Source organism: Hirundo rustica, chromosome 1 (genome assembly GCF_015227805.2).
Source record: "Hirundo rustica isolate bHirRus1 chromosome 1, bHirRus1.pri.v3, whole genome shotgun sequence".
Classification (NCBI taxonomy): domain Eukaryota; kingdom Metazoa; phylum Chordata; class Aves; order Passeriformes; family Hirundinidae; genus Hirundo; species Hirundo rustica.
In genome coordinates this window covers 120,843,885-120,863,636 of record NC_053450.1, presented here as the reverse complement: position 1 = coordinate 120,863,636, position 19,752 = coordinate 120,843,885, and the positions used below count along the sequence as shown (strand labels likewise).

Sequence of the window (19,752 nt, the reverse complement as noted above, 5' to 3'; positions counted from 1 at the left end):
CTCAAGAACCCAACAACTAAGGAAGAATGCTCTTGAGACTGAAAACTTACTCCAAAAAAGTCTGCAAAAAGGCTGAATCAGGTATATCTTCAGGATGTGCAATATGGGTTACTTAGGTCTGTAGCAAAGTAATGTAAAGACATTGTGACTGCAATATGTGATCTACAGTACGTACTTGAAAGCAATGTGGATTCCCTGGAGCAGGATGAAAAAGACATTCCAATCAAATTTTAAAAAACTACGTGCAAGTAGTCTATAATAACACTTAAAGAAGAGATAATAATGAGAAAGACTCAAGCAAGAGCCACTGAATAGTGGAAAGATTAATACTGACCAGTAATTTTGAGGTCCAGTTTGAAGAAAGAATAAAAACATCAAAGCAAACAGTCTTTGCAGAATAGTTTGCACAGCAGGAAAACTGTGAAGTGGTTCCTGGTAACGTTCCAGCAGAGTTATGTTAGAGGACATTACAAGTTGCAAGGACAAGCTTTCACAAGGTGAGAAATGTTAGGATGAAAGAAGTCTACACTTAATTCAATCCCTTGTGCAGGTATGTTAAATAGGTCAGTTAAAGTCACATACCCAACTTTTACATGCAAATTTACTGCACAGAGGAGTGGTTGCACAGAATGCTATTTATTCAACAAACCACTTTCCTCAGTTTTAATAGAGGTCTTGCAACACAACAGTTTTCAAGCCTTGCTGTGGTAACAGATGTTCTTTATTTGCTCCCTAATGCTCATCTATTATGACAAAATGTAACATTATACATCTGTCTCAAAATAGAGATTTGATTTCCAGCTGAAACCCACCAGATGAATTTTCCTTATCTTTATGAAATGGAGAGGATAAATACACTTAACCTCTGTTCCCCACCTTTCAATTAAGAGAGATAAAAGAGAAATCATAGCTTGTGCATTTTGAGACACCTAGACCTGATTTCTCTGAGAAGCAGATGGTTTGGCACTTCTGATACAGCTGAGTGCTCATACTTCACCAACCACAAAGATTTCAAACCCAGCGTTCAGAAATGAGGAAGACTAAATTGGTGAATACTTTAAAGATTCAAGAGGCTTGCTTAAAACTACTGCTTGCAGGCAGGTAATATAGAGATTTGTGCCCAAGTACAGCACAGCCTTGTAAACTGAGCAGCCTGAACACTCAGACATCACTTTCACCCTGCAATTGATGCCCCTCTTCACTCACTTACCAACGAGCCAACAACTCACACCTACTTGTGCACCCCTCACTGCACCAAGCCGGTTCACTCCCAATGCAGCCTCTCTCTGGGACTTTGAGGAGGCTGTGCCTCTCCAGCAAGGCTCAACATGGTACTGCAGTCCACAGCACAGCACATGAGCACAGCAAGGTTGGACTGACATCGCCGCAGCTTTCAAAGCTTGTGATTTGCAACTATCTAACGCATTGTTTTGTTGCAAGCAAATCTTGATTTTCATTAAATAAATGTTATCTGGGACATATCAATGCCTCACATCCTCCCTGAACAATCTGCAAACACTGCAGCACCCACAGCAGCTCCTCCATGCAACTGCTCAGCTTTGGACTATTTGTACAGTCCTAATTCTCACCTCCCTTCTTTGTTCTCCATTTTTCCTTACGCTTAACTCCAGGCTACGTACCCAAATAGCAGGACTAATATTTCTTCTCCTACCATTTCCCCCCAGTCAGGATCTTGTTTCATTCCCATCTGAACTAGAATTCCCCTCCTTCCATATGCCTTTTGCCCAAGAAAGGGGTATTTTGTTCTACCGTGGATCTGATAAACTGATTGTGTTCATCTAAACCAGTCAAAAGTAGCTGACTACAACTCTGCAAAGTTTGTAACATTGTTAGTTGATGAAAGGGGTCACTACATATTTTCAAGAGTCACCAGAACTTGCCTTTCTTCTCAATAGGGAAAACCAGCACCTTTTTAGATTTTTAAACCTTGCACCTTCTCAAAAGTGAACTTTTCTGGACAAAATGTCATGATAGAGTATGTCCATACAATAGATATATTAATATCACATAATGTATTTTTTATGATATGTATATATACTTATACAGAGAGTACAAGTAATATATATATGAAAATATTACATCATACTAAAATTATAACAAATTAATTAATGCCTAGCAAATTCAGTTGAAGGTCTGGAAGCGACTCCTATAATCCTAAAAGCAGCGTTTCCTTAAAGCAGAATTTGCTAGAAAGGGTTGATGGGGGGTGGCGGTGATGGAAATAGCCAGCTTTGCATAGGTAAGGAGTGCAATTAAACAGACTGAAGATTAAAGTAGTTCTGTGGGACTGCTACAAGTTTTCATCTTTCTATGTAAGCTTGAAGGTCTGTATTATGAATTCAGCCTCAAGCTACTTCATGGGTAGGTCTGTCCAAGATCAAACACAGTCAGTTCAATCCTTCAGTCATGATGTTCTTCAGGTTTTTGGTTTAGTTGCTTGGTTTTCTACCCTTAAAAAAAAAATAAAAATAAAACAACCCAAAGCATACTGTTTCACAGAACTTGGAATTTTTCTTAATACAAATAATTAGGAAAAAAAAAAGATGAGATTTTAACATTTTCAGCTGTTTCTAATTATATTCTGTGGATTTAATCCAACAGGCAAAGACACTTAATACAACCAACTCTGGATGGCGTCTTTATGTTCAAATCTAACTGCTTTTCTGAAGGGCATTTCAGAATGAAAGCAATGCTGCTAACACCTACCTGTACCATATACACTATTACTTCTTTAAACTAGTGTTAAACCATTGAAAACTGATCCAGTGACAAATAAAAATAGCAATAACCAAGAAAGCTTTCTACAAAGAAATGTTTTAGAGCAGAACTACAGAACTACACAGTATTGTAACACTAATAAGTCTAGAAACCAAAATTTCAGTACAAGCATCTTTAATTTCTAGTACATTAAATATCTCAATAAACGCTACACAGACTAAGATGTACATAAATACTTCTTTGGATGTGCATAGAGTTATTTGTTTGCCATTAAGAGGAACAGAACATACCAGATAAAATAAGTAGTTCAATAATTTCTGCATCTCCCAGATAGGCAGCAGCATGTAAAGGGGTCCTTTTCTCATTATCCTGTGGTAAGAGGGGGGAAAAAAGGTTTTATTTAAAATAAAAAAAAGTATGGTTTAGCATTTTGTATGTCATGAAAAAACACTGCACAAAAGTTCATCTTTCAAATATTATACATTATATATTTTAAAAAAGCATAATTACTTTGAAGACATCAGACACATTTACTAAGACAAGCATGCTCGTCCCTAGGAGCTCTCAACACCTACATACTCAACCAGTGTCTTACTGACACACACAGGATGGTCATCACATCTTTAGATTACCCCACCAGTTATAAATCACCATTCACTCGTCTCCAGGGACAAAAACTCGAGTCTGTCCTACATAGTTTAAAAACTGTGTTATTGTCATATGCAACAATTACTGAGAAACATTTCCTTCGTGAAGTTTAAAGTGATTTCAGAAGTTATTAATTTAATAGAAAATAGAAAAGAAGCTAGAGTGTAAGGGCAAAAATAGTGGAACCCAATTTCAACTGTTTTGTTTACTGTAAATAAGCAAAGACAAGACAGAGGTAAAATTTCTTTTGCAAAAAACCCACTCTGCAAGTAACACCCAATACTTTTAATTAGTTCAAGCTGATCTAAGGTGCTTCTGAAGGTACCAGTAAGAGATGTGATTTATTCATGCATAATATACACCAATGAAGATTCTCTTTTGAAAGATTAACACAAAATATCTCGTAACTGTTTCAGGATCAGCACTAATTTCCCTGCACCAGTTTATGGCTTAATAAGAAAAATAAGATCACATCACAGTGAGTTATAAAAATGAACAAGAACCAACCAGTTTGCTCTCTGAGGGAAGGCTGGTGAGAAATCAGAAAAGAGACAGATAATCAGTCAGCATCCTGGCTCTCGCCTAAGCTCTGCTTGGATATCCAGATCCTTTTAGTAGAGTTTCAAATACATTGGGGGATCAAGATTATAGTCAGGAAGAAATTTTAAGTGGCAAGACATTTCTATGAATTCAACTGTTGTGTCACGATTATGATAAAATTAACACATATTTTTAATTGCCTTTTTTATTGTGAAAAGCATTCTTCTCCCTTGCTAGAATAACCTCACGTAGTGAATCCCAACTTGAGAGCTAGCATCACCTAAGAATAAAATTAGAGTTCATGGCAGGAAAGATCTTATAGCAAAACTGGAGCTGAGACCCAAGGGGTTCTTCTGAAACATAAAAGACAACTTCAGAATTCAGAGCATTCAAACCTTCCCTTCTCAGAAAACATCACCTACTCCCTGCCTACTCCCTGCTCAGCAAAAGTCAAAGCAACACAGTTCACCGTGCTAGCAATGCTTCCTAACAAAATTTCTGAATTACACGCAAGAAATTCCAAATTGAGGAGTGCAAGCCTGACACTGATGCACTCTAAGGAATCAATGCCACACTTATCATTAACACCACATAGAACCTCACCAGTTTCTTGCCAGGATATCTCAAATGCAGCTTACACATCTCAGATAAAAAAAAAAAAGACAGGCCTCTGCCACAAAGGACTTGCTATCTTGAAAAAAAAAAACTTTAAAAAAAGGAAAAAACCTAAACACCACCACCCCCCCCCAAAAAAAAAAAAAAAAACCTCAAAACTAAAATCAACCAAAAACAAAGGGAAGGGAAAAATATTAGACGCACAAATTAAAAAGAAAGACAACACAAATATTAAACTTGCTTCCTCAGTTGAAAGACCGTAAAGACCAGCCAGAAATGAAAATCTGTTTTCATTCCTCCAGTATGGAGACCAGAGCTCCTATAGGTAGCTAGCATTTTTGATAATGCTGAAGAGCCTATAAACTAGAGATTAGGGAACACGTGAGTACTGTCTGCAATTTCATCATAGAATTAGAGAAAGTAAGATAGGCTAGGAGCACATTCTTCTGTAGAGACACCATTTACACAGGAACATGAGAAAAACTGCATTCCCCGCTCCAAGGGCAAAACTCATTATTATAAAAATGTTCGTCACACTTGTGTTGTTGCTGACTTTGTTTTTTTTGGTTTTTTTTTAACATCTCAGTAACAGAAGTCATACCAGTAACCAATGTGACCGCATGAATCAGAAATCTTCCAATAAAAGTGGACAGAAAGGAGGTGCTTAACTAGAAATACACAAATCACCAGGCCACAAATACATTTTCCTGTAAAAAATATAAAAAAAATCCAACCTCTGTTAATGAAGACGCATCCTAAAACCACCAAGATACAAACATAAAAGCAACTTAAACACAAGCAACATTTCCACTCCACCACTCCTGTTTCCAAGCTGTGAGTTTGCAGCCATGCAAATATTTCAGTTTTGCTGCCCTTAGGCTGACAAACTGGAAACACTCCAAGCCCAGCTCCCAGTTCTGCAGTGGGGAGCACAAAGTGGGAGCATACCTAGGCAGGAGGCTGGAGATGTCCCTGCTCTCTGCAGCACCAGGGCAGCACTGCTGCGACCAGTGCTCAGGGCTTCTCATTTTCTGGGTCAACTCCAGAGATTGGAATTTCAACAATCCCAAGCCCCAGGGTATGTACTGACCACAAACATTTCACATGCTGAGGGTGCTTTGACAGAAGCCCTGGCCTTTTTTTCCTCTCTAGTTTCACAGCTGGCATTTTTTGATGCTTCCAAACTAATTTTTTTTTTTTTTTTTTAAATTTAACATCTCTGTGCAAAAGTTTTTTTGTTTATTATTTAAAAACCTGGTTTTCAGAACCTATTAACAAAAGCAGAAATGCTACATTCAACAACCTCTCATGAAGAAGTTTTTATTTCCACTGAAGGAAAATTCTCATTTTGATCCATCTGAAGACATACATTTAATGAATGAATTTTACGAAATGAAATCTGAATAAAATTAAAGAGAATTCTGTATCTTAAATGCTAGTAAAATACTGCTGAACAGATCAACTACTTTTTATTAAAAAAAGTAATCATTTGATGAACACATTTCATCTGCAAATACAAACTACTGTGTATAAAGGACTACTTTAAATAACACTAAGGCGGCTTTCCACCTTCAGAAGGAACTTTGGAAGACAACATCTTGCAGCACTGGTACTGTCATACTGATAAAAATACTAATACTATTCCTTTAACTTCATAGATTTAAATGACACTAAAAGAAAAATTTCACTAGAGAAGGGATTTTGTATGTAATAGTCACTGTTATACAGAATGTAAAATCTAACACTGTTGGTACTATTTAATTCCAAGTATTGCAGTAGAACAGATGTTTCTGACAACACAGAAAAGCAAGTGTTGTCATTCATTTTCCAGTTCAAAAACCTGCAAGGCACATGGGACTAATACAACTCTAAATCAGCTGCAATGGTAGTAAGGACCCAGATCCCACTGATAGTATTAAGCAGGTTTTACATAGTTGAAAGAGAACTTTCAACTTTTTAAAACTTGTTTCCAGCGGAAACAACAAATGAATTTATATTCCCAATAAGAAACTCTCAATAATTCCAGATATTGGTCAGTACTGTCATTAAACTAAAAAGCAATAAAAGGGGTCAGTTCTTAAGGCATCAGTTTTCAGAATGATAGCTCTGCATCACAAAAGCCCTAGCACCATATCTATATGTGCCTTTGGGTTGTATTACATGAAAAATATCCAATCCTGCCATTCCCAGTACTTCCATTTATCAAGTTCCCCAAGCATTTCACCTACACAGTAGTTTGCATAAGATAGCAAGAGGATAAATGCAGAAAAGGCCTTATAACCTCACCAAAACCAAATCTGGAATGAAGTGACATGGATAGTGGCACTGTGAGCTTCTTCATAAACTCTAACCTAGAACAATGGTAATGCCACCTTTGACCAAAACCAGAAGCTTTAATTGCTTCATTGCTAATTTCATGGATCAAAACTTCTACAATGAACTTCTACAATCTATGCTGATTTAAAGACTCAGGTTTCAAACCTACCTCTTTTTAAAGCATTCTTTGAGTAAGTGTCCTTTGAGATAAAACAATTTATTCCTGGTATGGGTGCTATCTCAGTAATTGATTTAGAGTAACCACATATGGCTACAGTGAGTTTTAAGGAGCTGGATGCCTTAAAGGCAAATCTCTCATCCCATGCATATTCATTCATTAAGACTGTCAAAACCAGCCTATGACTCTCTCAAGAGTACATTAGAATATAACTTCAATTTGCCCTTCAAATAGTTCAACATCTACTGATCTGGAATCTTTGAATTAAAGCTTTTTTTTTAAAATAGCCAGAATGCAACTTCCCCCTTCATAAAAACTCCTCTGTAGCTATCTGCTCTTCAAAACCAAATTCTGCAATAACACTTGATATACACTCGTTATTTCATGATCAAGCTAACAAAATATTGTTTAATACGTATTTTGTGCTGTATGACTTGTCATCTGTCTGCTTCTAGTGCCATCTGGTCCTGATAGAAATCAACCCGAAATACACAATCATAAATCTTGAACGAGTTTCAATTCCAACATACCCGGCAGTATCATTAACAAACATTACTTTTAAGTGAAACTGGGTTTAAATAAAACTCTTAGTGTATTTTTCACATAGTTTAGAGAGACAGGACTTTTCAACCAGGATGATGCATAACTCCTGAGTTCATGGAAAATGTCTAAGAAATGATTACAAAATATTTCCAATTCTTTGATAGTGTCCAGTATGTACCAGTGCTACTCTTGGGACTCATTAAAACAACAGATTTTAGTTTAAAATTTTGCTACAGTTTTTAGAATAATCATTTCCTCAGGTGGAATAACTGTCTACTCTAACAAAATTTTTTGGTTATCTATCTATCTATCTATCTATCTATCTATCTATCTATCTATCTATCTATCTATCCCTCTCAAATAAAAATACCCACAGGTAAATATTTGGCCAACTCTAAACTTCTTACAAGTTTACTTTAGATACTTGATTCCAGAAATGAGGACTACCTCTTCGGAATTATGTTCAATCATAACAGTGTCTTAAAAACTTTCTAATGCTAGCATTAGAAAATGAGTGAATTGAAACTAGAAGAAAAAGATTAAATACTAGTCTTCCAAGACTTGTAAATATGTGAGGAATTAATACTGTATCCCTACCCTAAACTGTAATTCATCTGCTATTTCTTTGGATTTTTTCTTGTATTTTTAAGCTAATTCTCAGAACTTTGCATTGCCAAAAATCAACAAATTTCTAAGTAATTTTGTTCGACATAATTTTTGGAAACAGACCTCTATTTTCTCCCCATATGTCAAAATTAAGATGCATACCCAATGTAGAGAGAGAGCTAATGTTTCACTAATAGTCTCCTGAATCCTTAAAATATGAAGAAAGCGTGACAGTAATAAAAAACCCAATACATATGACATGGCTAACTACAAAGCATCCTTTGAAGCAGGACAATAGATACATTTTAGTTGAAATTATTAGATTTGTCATACTGACTGCAATAATTTCTTGAACTAATTGTCATGCCCTTATTTGTATGAACACTTGTACTGCATTTGCAAGAAACATTTTTGAAAGCCTGGTATTAAGCTTTCACTAGTAAGACCTTATCACTACTCATTAAATTTCAGGACATGTCCTCTTCATGCCATCTATTAGGAGGGCAGAGCAAATCTAGCCTCCAAACAATCACAAAAAACCAGGGAGGAATCTTTGCCCTCTTGCTCATTAAGACAAGAGCGACCATTGACTCGAGAGACCTTATCCTGTAGAAGAAAAGAAGTGGTTTTAGCAACAAGGGTCACGTCAGCCATAATCTGCCAACCCCACTGTGTTTCTATTTAAGATCTTCAGTACCAGTTTAATTGTGCATGCTCTTTAATTGCTTTTAGCTGATAATAATGACAATGATAACGGTAACAACAATAATAATAAAAACTGGCACACCATGGAATAAACCACAAAATCATTTACTCATGACTACTATTCGTGGCACTGTAAGTTTGTGGAGGCCTTAAAATAACCGAATAGCAGCTGTAGATCACAATAAAAAATAAAAGATACATCAGAAGAGAACTACAAATAGCCTGGAAAAATGTCACCAGGACACCATTTTATGACAAACCAAGAGTTTACCTGAACATAAGTTATTCTAAACATCTGCGTTCCTCAAGACCACAGGCTCAGAGTTTTCTAAATTGTCACAAGGAACAATAATAAAGAATAAAATCTGATGATAAGATAATTTTGAGTAGATCTACACTGTCCCACAAAATAACCATGAAGCAACATACTTGTAGCATGTTAGAAGAAATTACTATTAGCTATATAATTGCAAAGGAGACATTAACTTTCCATTCCAAAATCTGATTTTCCAAACATCAAAATCCCTCAGCAACTACAAATGGTCAGATTTTGAATAGGATCTCATTTCAGAAACAAGACAGAAGTTTAACTTGAGTCTGGGTGAACAGGATGACCAAAAGGGGGGAAACCCATGCTGAGTGCCAATAAAAACTACAGCAATGAAAAAAATCTGGTCTGTTCTGATACCATTACTTATGGCAGTCATAATTGGCTAAGAAATTTGGCTATAAAAACTATCAAGATATATTCACACTTCCACCATGAGAAATGAATGAATTAGAGCAACACAGTGAACCTTGGTCTGGAAACCTCCTTCTCCTAGACTGTAACTTATCTGCCACGGTGAAAACCTAACAGGGGAAAAAATTATCACTTATGCCAAACTGGAGTTAAGAGTCTGTAAAAACAATGGCCAACTATAATGCATTTCATAACCAAACAACTGTCCTTTCCTTTTCTGATTACTGGAATATCCCAAACAACCAAGTCTCTTTGCTAACTTGAAATCAGGGGAACATTTAAAATTTTACAGAAAGAAGTCAAACATTTGAGTTTTACCTTTATCTAGAGAAGAACAGAATGACATTATCTGTTTGCACACCATTCCACATTGCATGCACACAAATGAGAATCCCCACCAAGAAGGCAGGGAAGAATTCACATTGCATGACTTTGCTGTATGGACATACTTGGCAGTTCCAAAAGCATCCCTGTTTAGTATGATGCCTCTAGGCATTTTTAAAATGGAATTTTTGAGACTGAATTTAAGCTCAAGTTCACAGAACAGCACTAAAATCCCTGGAAAATAATTTACTTCCCATTCAGCTAATGATTCTAGTCAAATTATAAACCTAAATTGAACCACTTATAAATCCTTATTGAACCACTGCATACAATTCATACACAATATAAAAACTTATAAACAAAAAGCACATTGAAGGCTTGGTTCATTTCTCCAACATCTGAACACTAAAAACAATCTGGTGGGAAACACTTAAAATTAAGTTTGCACAGAAAAAACCCACCATTTTACACATATACATATACACATACATGATAGTGACATGTTGTATTGGAACATTCACTTACATTCAGTCACTACTTGATAAAATTCCTTTTTAGAAACAAATAAGATAGCTCATTTTTATCTTTCTAGTATTTTTAAATAACACCAGGAAATACCTTTTATAAAAATTGTACAAAAACACTGGATGCCGAACTACTCTTGTCTAAAAGGCAATCTAGTCTTTAACTTTGGCATAGAGTAGAACAACTTGACAGGAAGAGGACAGAAGAAAATTTGCTGGCTTGGCTTTTATTGAATCCCAAACTTTAATGTCCTTAGAAACGCAGTGAATTGGGAAATGTAAATTGATACTACATCAAAAAAAAGATCGGTAAAAGAGGAACCCAAACAATTCATGTTGTTAAATAACACCATTTCAGACATCTTTCATTAAAAGAGCTAACTTCAGATGCTGTCTTACATCACAACAATTAGGTACAAAACATTATTCAGGTGTAAGTGTTTGAAGCCCTGTTCCTCTTAAAAGAGTCACCCCAAAAGAAAGACACACAAAAGAAAGTGAGTCACATTTAGAGCAAGAACCAGGTATTGAGCTTCAAACTCCATCTAAAATTATGATTGCTGGACCTTACAGCAAGCTAATGCCTCATTCAGAACACAAGAGTAAAAAAATTCTCATTTAAGTATGTACAGTAAGAAAACCCAACAAGTTATTTTGATGTGGTGAAGATGTTTAAAAAGTCAGATTCAGTACTAGAGCATATCTTCTTCACATAAGAAACAGGAGTGCTTGAGGTGTTCTGGTAGACACTGCATCTTTATTGGCCTCAACTAAAGAGGTCCACAAGAAGAAATTTTTGACTTGCTGTCAAGCATTTAAAGAAGTGGATTTTGAAACAACTACGCATCTCTGTAGTTTTCCACTTCCATTCAGCTCAAAACCATTTATCTTCAATTATTCTTTTATTTATACTTTTGAAAGTACCGAGTCAGAGTGTTTTTTGGAAATATACATTTTCTCATACCCTGTAACCTTGATGTTCCATGCAGGTTTTGTAATATTGCTATCATAATTCTGCTGTTCAGGTTTTAGAACTTATGTACAGAATAAACACAGCTTGTAAGAAAAGCTAAACCCACGTTTTTACATGCTTCTACATTTTTACATGCTACGCAGACACTTTTACACAACATGTAAACGTTTCTGGCTGAATTAGAAAGGCCAGGATTTCTTTTGAGCAAACTCAAGCATTCACTTGGATATGGGATAAGGACCTGAATAACTAAGCAGGTTTTGCAAGCTGCTGCTCCCTTTCACGGAAAAGTTCCAACCTCCAGAACTGGTCCCATTTATCACTAATAAAGGTTACGGAATTCTTGCCCAATACATAGAATGAATAAAGAGCTATTCTGTACCCTTTGGTAAGAGCAACTCGATCTCACAGTGCAGCTGAGGCATTTTGGATTATTTTCCTTACTTTAATCCAGGAATTTAAAAAAAAAAAAAAAAAGAAAAAAAAAAGAGAGAGAGAGAGAGAGAAAAAAAAAAAAAAGGCAGCTTTTAGGGCCAAGACAATTTGTTAGCATGCAAGATCCCTGTGGGGGAGAGAGCAAAAAAATTCACAAAAATTAAAATATACCCATCCAATAAGCTCTAGAGCATCTAGAACTCTGTTATACTAAAACAAAACAAAACAAACAACAAAAAAAAAACAACCAACCAAACACAACACAAAACTCCAACAAAAACAACCACCAAAAAAACCCCCAACAAACACTAAATCCCCCAAAACAATAATATATAATTGAAAATATCTGCCCTTGGCTTTATCCTTCCCAAATGCCAGTTATATGATTTGTAAGCATTTACCTGGTAGGTATGGCAGAAGAAAACCCCAGCTTTTAAACAGAATGAAGTTGCTGGTAAGAAAAATGAAAGATAAGTCTGAAACTATTTCTGAAAAAAAACCAAAAACAAAAAACCCAAACCAAAACAAAAGCCAATATGAGAAAACAATGGATTTTCCATGAGAGTACAGTGCTGTGGAGCACATTATGTAATCCAGCCTGTGCTCACAGAGTGGGCTGGAATAGGGGCACTGCCTCATCTTACAGTGTCATCATCCGTAATGTTTGAGGACACAAATAAGAAAACATGCCAAGAGAGAAAACAGTACAATCCAGGCTCTGTTTATGCTCCAGGGAAAGATCACACACCACACTAGGTAAGGTATGCACATCTCCACCACAGTTTAAATCCAGCACATTACATTCGGGCCACTGACACTTTTGTTCAGAAAAGCTGGGGTTTCTGCCCTTTTCATTACAAAGGCAAGTGCTCAAATGACAACCACCGATGTAAAGCAGATATTTGTCCCACTAACTGCATCGACTTGCTGAAGGAAAAGAGGCTTTTCAGGTTGTGTTAAATGTCAGCACCTCTTCTTGGAGCAAGGCAAAACATTTTCCTGGTGCGTGTTAAGTTGAACAGCTTCATGAAGTAAGGTCATTCAGCTGGAATATGCAAAAGCTCTCCTTTTAAGAGACTTTTGCACCATTCTGAACTCCAAACAGCTTATAACACAATCTATGCTAATTCAAAGGCTAATTGTTAGGCAAGAAAAATCCTGCAGAACACATCTATTCTGAAAAACACGAGTAAAATGAGAGTAAAAAAACCTTCCACCCAACAACAGTCTGAAATGGAAAATGAAAAGTCTGCACACTGATCACAAAAGAAATGCCACAGAAAGCCTCTGATAGTGAAGATAAGAACTCATCTAAACCTGCTGGTTACCCTAGGATCTAAGCATCTTATGTGCAGTATTTCTTAGGCTAAGTGGACACAGGAAAAGCTTAGAAGATAACTTGTCATTACAGGAAAACTTGCAACGACTAAGGCAAGATATATGCGCTCCTTTGAGACAGCAAGTCAGCATCATGTAATTTATTTATAAGTTACCATAATTACACATATACATATGTGTATAACTAGTATTTAATGCAAATTCAAACAGAAATTAAATTAATGATTGGGAAGGATGATAATAATAAAGCAGGACTTTAAAAGACTGGAAGGACGACAGAATTCCACTGGTTTTGAAACTGAAAGGTTACAGGCTGGTATCATAGGCCTGAGAAAACACGCGGTCAAACCTCATAATCAAGACATTGTAGCTGAACTTTGGGAGCGTACTCTTCAGCAAGAACTAGTTGCAATGATCCTCCAGGTCCTTAGTCCTGATACCTGACACCAGTATGAGCCTTTTCAGGTCCTACTGATGATAGACAACAGTCCTCCTCCTTGGGTATTTATGGGACTACCCTCTTACATCATGTAGCAAATAAATGAGGAACACCTTCCTTTCACTGTTCCTGATGTACATCTGTCCTTTATTAAAGAAGATTTAAGGATCTTAAAAATGCATCTACCTCACGGAGAGCTTGTGTACAAAGGCCAAACTCGACAAAAGAACTTATATTTACTGATAGCATATTGGATAGCCCACAGTAAGATAGCTTCAACAACTTGCAGAGTGGAGAAAATTGTCTTGTTCAAAGGTACATTGCATACGCATTAAGGATTTTCATCCAGAAAAAGACTACAAATAATCAGTAAATTCAAATCCTATCTTGCTTTTCCCAGCAATGCCCTCTTTAAGGACCATGCCTATGTTGGGAAGCTAAGGCACATTAAGACTATTGAACTTTTTTCTTCTCTCTGCTCTTTCAGTGAGGATGTTCTGTTCTAAAATACCAATCCTTTGCATGTCAGGCACAGCAACTGCCAGGAATAACTCCAGTAAGCTCTAACTATTCAAGATCTTGCCTCTAGCTTGTTTTGTAAAAGCAGCAGGAAATGCAGAACTTCAATTATGCTTTGAAGGTTACAATCTTAAGCAATAATCACTAAAAGTAAAATGGCAAATTAGACATGATCTACAAAATCATTATTACTAAGAATCATACTGGAGACTCAAACACAAAACCCTTGAAACTTTAAAAACTCTTGAAACTTTTACACTTGAAGTAATTATTCATGGCTCTCTACACCAATGAGAATTTTCCAACGTTAAAGAAATCACAGTGACTGAAACAAAAGCTGTCTGTCAAATTCCCAATTACTGCAAAAGAAATTCAGTGTTTGGCCAATACTGTAAACCACTGCCATGCAGACCATTGCCCAGTTTAGCAAACAGTAAATCCACATTAGCATAGTACTGGGCAAGCTTAGTAGGCCTGATGAGAAGGAGAATATGTTTGCTGAGTAGCAGACTAATATTAATTCATACTAAAGTCTTTAAAGAATAGTTCCCATTTCCTGCTCAAGGCAGCAGCATGTCATGCAAGCACAATGTTCTTCTCAGTTCTACCCGTTGCAATGTTAACTTCTCAAGAGCTACTGCCCATACGATTGCTGTACTGAGTCAAATTCAGTTTGCTGATTTTGGTCAGGTTGTCCTATAACTCTGCTAAAGGATTGCTTGTACCACTCTAATAAGAGTAATAACTTAATACATCCGAAAATGTCATCTGCAGAGGCTAAAGACAGTGCTATTGACACTAAGCGAAGAATTATTCCTCTCTGGACTGGCAAATTTCTCTCATTAAACATTTAAATTATGAAGGAAAATGCCTAATTATACAAATCTGTATTTAAAACATCTTGAATCTATTTCTACACCAGAAGAGGAACTCAACACCATTTGGACAGACTTTATATTGAGGCTGAAACACATGATTCACTCTAAACCTCTACAGAGGAACTAAGATATCTGATTAATCATTACAGATGACAGGCTTGAGAAACATCCCACACTAATGAACAGGAAATGCTCAACTTTAAAGTTAAGTTACAGTAAATGATTTCTGCATGAAGAATTTAAATAATCTTTGAATAGCTGGTGGATACTCTTTACAATATACAGTTGGCAGCAAGTTTCTACTACACCTGGAAGAATTAGTCTGCAACCTTCTCCATTTCTGGAATCAGTCAGGCTTCAGATCAATGGATCAAACAACCTAATATCCAATCCTTTAGAAGTAGAATTAGCTTTTGTATAGAAAGAGGTTCCCTACTCTTCCTGCAGCAAAGTTTCTTCTTATCTCTTCTACATAAAACATGAATATTCATGTATTTAAGAAGGTACTTAATTCTTTACCAAAATAACTCCTGGACATTCCCACATGATAGTACTGCAATCCATTTCTTCCTTGAAAATCACCTCACTAAAAATTGATCAGGCTTAGTGACAAGGTGTTTCACAAGCATTGTCTCTTGTTAATACAACACCACACACATTGGCCTGTGCTATTCACAAAATGTCCTTCTGAAAACCAATTCCTGGACTTTTCTTACACGCAAGATATTTCAGCTCCACATTAAAAGCTGACACAGAGTTACAAGTTCTGAGCAGTCACAACCTGCTCCTGTTTATTCAAGATCACAAACACTCCCCTCAAAACCAGAAGTCTTCACAGAAATTTCCTGCCATTTTTCAGATGTTAAGAAATTTTAATTAATTGGACATATTATAAAGCAAGAGTCTCATATGACTCATCATTTCATCAGGCTGGTCACACAGGAAATGGGGGTTCCTGTTTGTGGTAAAAACACTTAGAAAGTTTAGTACAAAGACTATCTAGAGGCAGAAAGCAATACAGTACACTGAAATGCGCACTGGACAAAAATCTGAACATAGGTTTAAGGAGAAAGAAACATCTTGCTCCCATTAGAAAGCTGCATTTTATTAGAAGTATGTGGGCAAACAAATAGAGAAGATAAGAATTACCATCGATCTCTGAGGTTATACACTATTGTTTTCTCACCCATACATTCAAAAAATATATTTACATATACTTTGCACAAAATGAAAACATACCAAATTAAAGCCATTAACGATTTTAAATGCCTCTATCTAATTACAAAAGCTCTGAGTTCTTCTTAGAAATCAGTTCTTAGTAAGAGATAGGTATAATTATGTTCTTTAAATGGGTAATAAAAATTCTTTTATTAGAAGTTAGCAGTAGAGGGGTCTGAAGGCACACAGAGCTTGTTTTGTGATTTATGCCCACCCTGAGTTCACCTGTGCTTTGTGAAGTCTCATAGCCCCTCACTTTCCCGATATAAGATTCCTTGGCCCCTGCTCCAGCGCCTGAAGTTGGGTTCCAGGCAGAGGCTGCCAGGCAGCAGCTGCTGCCCTGAGTTTCTCAGCGGTGTATTTCACTACCGGAATTCTCTTTATTAGTGTTTGTTGCTACAGGAATGTTTTATTTCCTCTCCAACCTCCTGCAGTTATTTCAGAGGACTGTTCTCACTGTCATTTCATTATATGCCTACTGTTAACATTAGGTAAGTGACCATTTTAAAGAAGTAAGCTTACATTTTATATATAAGTTGCATGCAGGCATACACATGTATGTGTTCTTTCAATATACAGGTCTTATTTGCAGGAAAACTGAGGGGGAATTACTGCTTGAAAATCCAAAGGATGAAACGGAATTAAAATAACTAGCACCAAGTTCTAAGCTATAACATATCCTATGTTCTCATCATATTAAAAAGTCTTCCAAACTCACAAATACCTTTAATTTTATCCCCCTAATCTGCTACACTCTAAACTGAAGATAAAAACATATCAGAAAGAATGTTCGAGCAGAAACTTTTCTAGTGGAGAAAGAAAGGACTTCAAGGTTGAACAGATTTTTAAATACATAAATAACATGGGAGATTAGCAAGCAGTTTTAAAACAATTTTTCCTCTAGATTTGATTGCTATAATGTGAACATATAAATAGTAAGATATGCACCAGCTATAAAAAACCCATTACAAAGATAGGAAACTAATTTTGTCCTTATTCTAACTATCTCTGAGGAAAAAAAGGTGTTCTCAGTATAGCAGAAAACATGCAAATATTTCTGTGCACTTTATTAATACCTCAAAAGTCACCATTTTTCACTAAATACTTCTTTGCTATGATTAGAGACTCTAGATATAACAACATTTTCTGAAAGAAGGCCCTAAATTCAGGTTTTATTTTAATATTTTATTTTAACAGGTCTAAACTGTGCACTCCTCCAAAGTATTACTGCAGCTACACTTTTACCGTGACAGTCTAGATGGTTTGAGTTACAATAACTACAGTGTCCAAGTTACAGTAACTACAGTGTCTCTTTATTAAAAGCTTGCCTGCGTTTGGAAATTAGCAAAAGACCCAATTAAAAAAACAGCAACTGACACTAATAGAGAAGAAAAATACGTAATAGATTGAAACTCTTAAGCAGTGGCAACAGCTAAACAACTAAAAGTGTATAACCTGACCTATAAAAAAAATAAATTGTGCTGTTTATAATATTTTATCATTTTCTGGGCATCTTTTTAATTCGTCCCTCTCATTCAAATGAGCAAACCAGACATCACGTCTGTCCTGCCAAGGAATACAGTAAGATGCTGCTCCACAGTAACAAATACTTTAGTTCAAGTTTTTGTTGCCAACTCTAGTTGCCAATGAAAAAGTTCTTCCTGTAAGTCATCTGATTTGCCTGCAGGAACCTGACAAAATAGTTACCAACATTTGGCATGAGGCATGTCTGGGACAAATAGACTGGTTAGCAAACCCATCATATCACCTCTTCAGAAATACAGCTCGAAGAGTTAAAAACTTTTCACAACCCCTGCTTAGCTTTTGCTACTTTACACTCGTTTTTAACCACTATGCACTCTCACCAGTTTAGGTACAAAAATCAGAGGGTAGCTTTGCTGTGATTGCCCAAAGTTTTCTCTAGAACCAAGAGGTATTACAGCTGAACTGGCCTGGAAAATTATTCCCCCGCAAACATACTCTGAGTGCACCAAACCACAGACCACTAGGAACTCCTTTCCCTGCTCAACAGTGCCAGCATTCCTGAAGTGGAAAGGAGCACTGTTTGGACATACCTGTCTTCCCATTGCTTTTATCTGGTCCATACAAATCGCTGAAAAACTGTCAAAGTCTTCTCCCCCATTCTCAAAACTATTTCTACTCCTTGTTAAAAACAGCCTCTTTGAGTCTTGCCCTCACCAAAAGCACAGAAGCATGGCACTGCACATCAACCATCCCTGTTCAAAGAGCATCACGTATTAACCTGCTTTCAGAACTCCTTCCAGCTGTCCCAACCAGCAAATTCTTACACTAACAGCGACTTGAAGTTACAAAGGCACTGATAACAAAAGGCATAGCTCAAACACTTTCTGCGTATCAATTAATGCACAGAAGTTTCTAGAAGCACAGATAAGTCAAACTAAAATGAATTCACATTTGTAGTCTGTATGGATACTTTTTCTAAAAAACCCCCAAACAAATGAGAAAATCCACATTAGTAATAGGTAAAATAATTTGCTACAGAAAGATTGTGAACACAAAGGTAAGAAAATACCTAACAATTATTTTTACCTTGTTACAAATTATGGCTTCTTGTTCATTTGTTTTCAAGCAAGTCTATGATATTTACTCATGTAAGGTTCTTTACACTGAGAAATATTTCAATCTAATTGCTAAATTAGAAAGCAATTACAATTTCCCACAGAACAACATATTAAAAAAAAAATCTTTTAATGTCTGAAATAGGCACAGGATTCATTTGTATGATCAGAACATGTAACTTCATTAAATCTTATAGGATGTTCCATATTGCAGCTACATAATTCAGACTTTCCTGTTCTACACTGCACTCTCAAGTGTACAGAAAAACACCTGTTACTCCAGTAATTCAAACAATGAGGTAAAGTATAAAGATGAAAGCCATACATCCATTACCTATTTTCACTATTTAACCTCTTTTAGGGGTTTGCTGACCATAACCATCGTCTCAAAGAACCTTTTTTGTTATTTAAACTGTACTGATTTTTTCCTTATTCATTCTTAAATTACTAATATATTTCAGATCCTCAATAATCTTATTTTCCTGGTACCCAGACCCGATGCTGTATAAGGAGTCCTAGACTTGTTGCTAGACCAAAAAGCAAATTTTCTTCCTCTTTCACTATATACAGTGACCTGCAGAGTAGGATAACCTAATGTTGCGTCTTACCCTAGAACAACATCCAGCAGCATTCTCCTACTATGCAAAATAAACAAAGAAGAATTGGCAGGACTGGGAATGAAGCCCACTGGAACAGCCATCCATGGAGCCACCCTACCCCTCAAAATACCAGTCAGACACAACTTTAGCCATCCTGTGTGTACCCAGCACTTTGGCGCTAGAGGTTCATACCCCTTGTCAGTCCCACAAACAAAACTTGGGATTTATGGGCAACATTTCACTTCTATCTAATATAGGTGGGTTAGGGAGCGC

General features: G+C 36.4%; 1 protein-coding gene across 3 annotated transcripts in view; it reads right to left on the bottom strand.

The window, feature by feature from the left end:
* The window catches only part of ANKRD28 (ankyrin repeat domain 28), a 120,516-nt gene that overhangs the window by 50,421 nt on the left and 50,343 nt on the right, over window positions 1-19,752 (bottom strand). For all 3 annotated transcript variants that reach the window (XM_040085829.2, XM_040085819.1, XM_040085836.2), the window contains exon 3: window positions 3,030-3,108. In XM_040085829.2, the coding sequence (XP_039941763.1) occupies window positions 3,030-3,108 (79 nt within the window). The remainder of the gene's footprint in view (window positions 1-3,029; window positions 3,109-19,752) is intronic.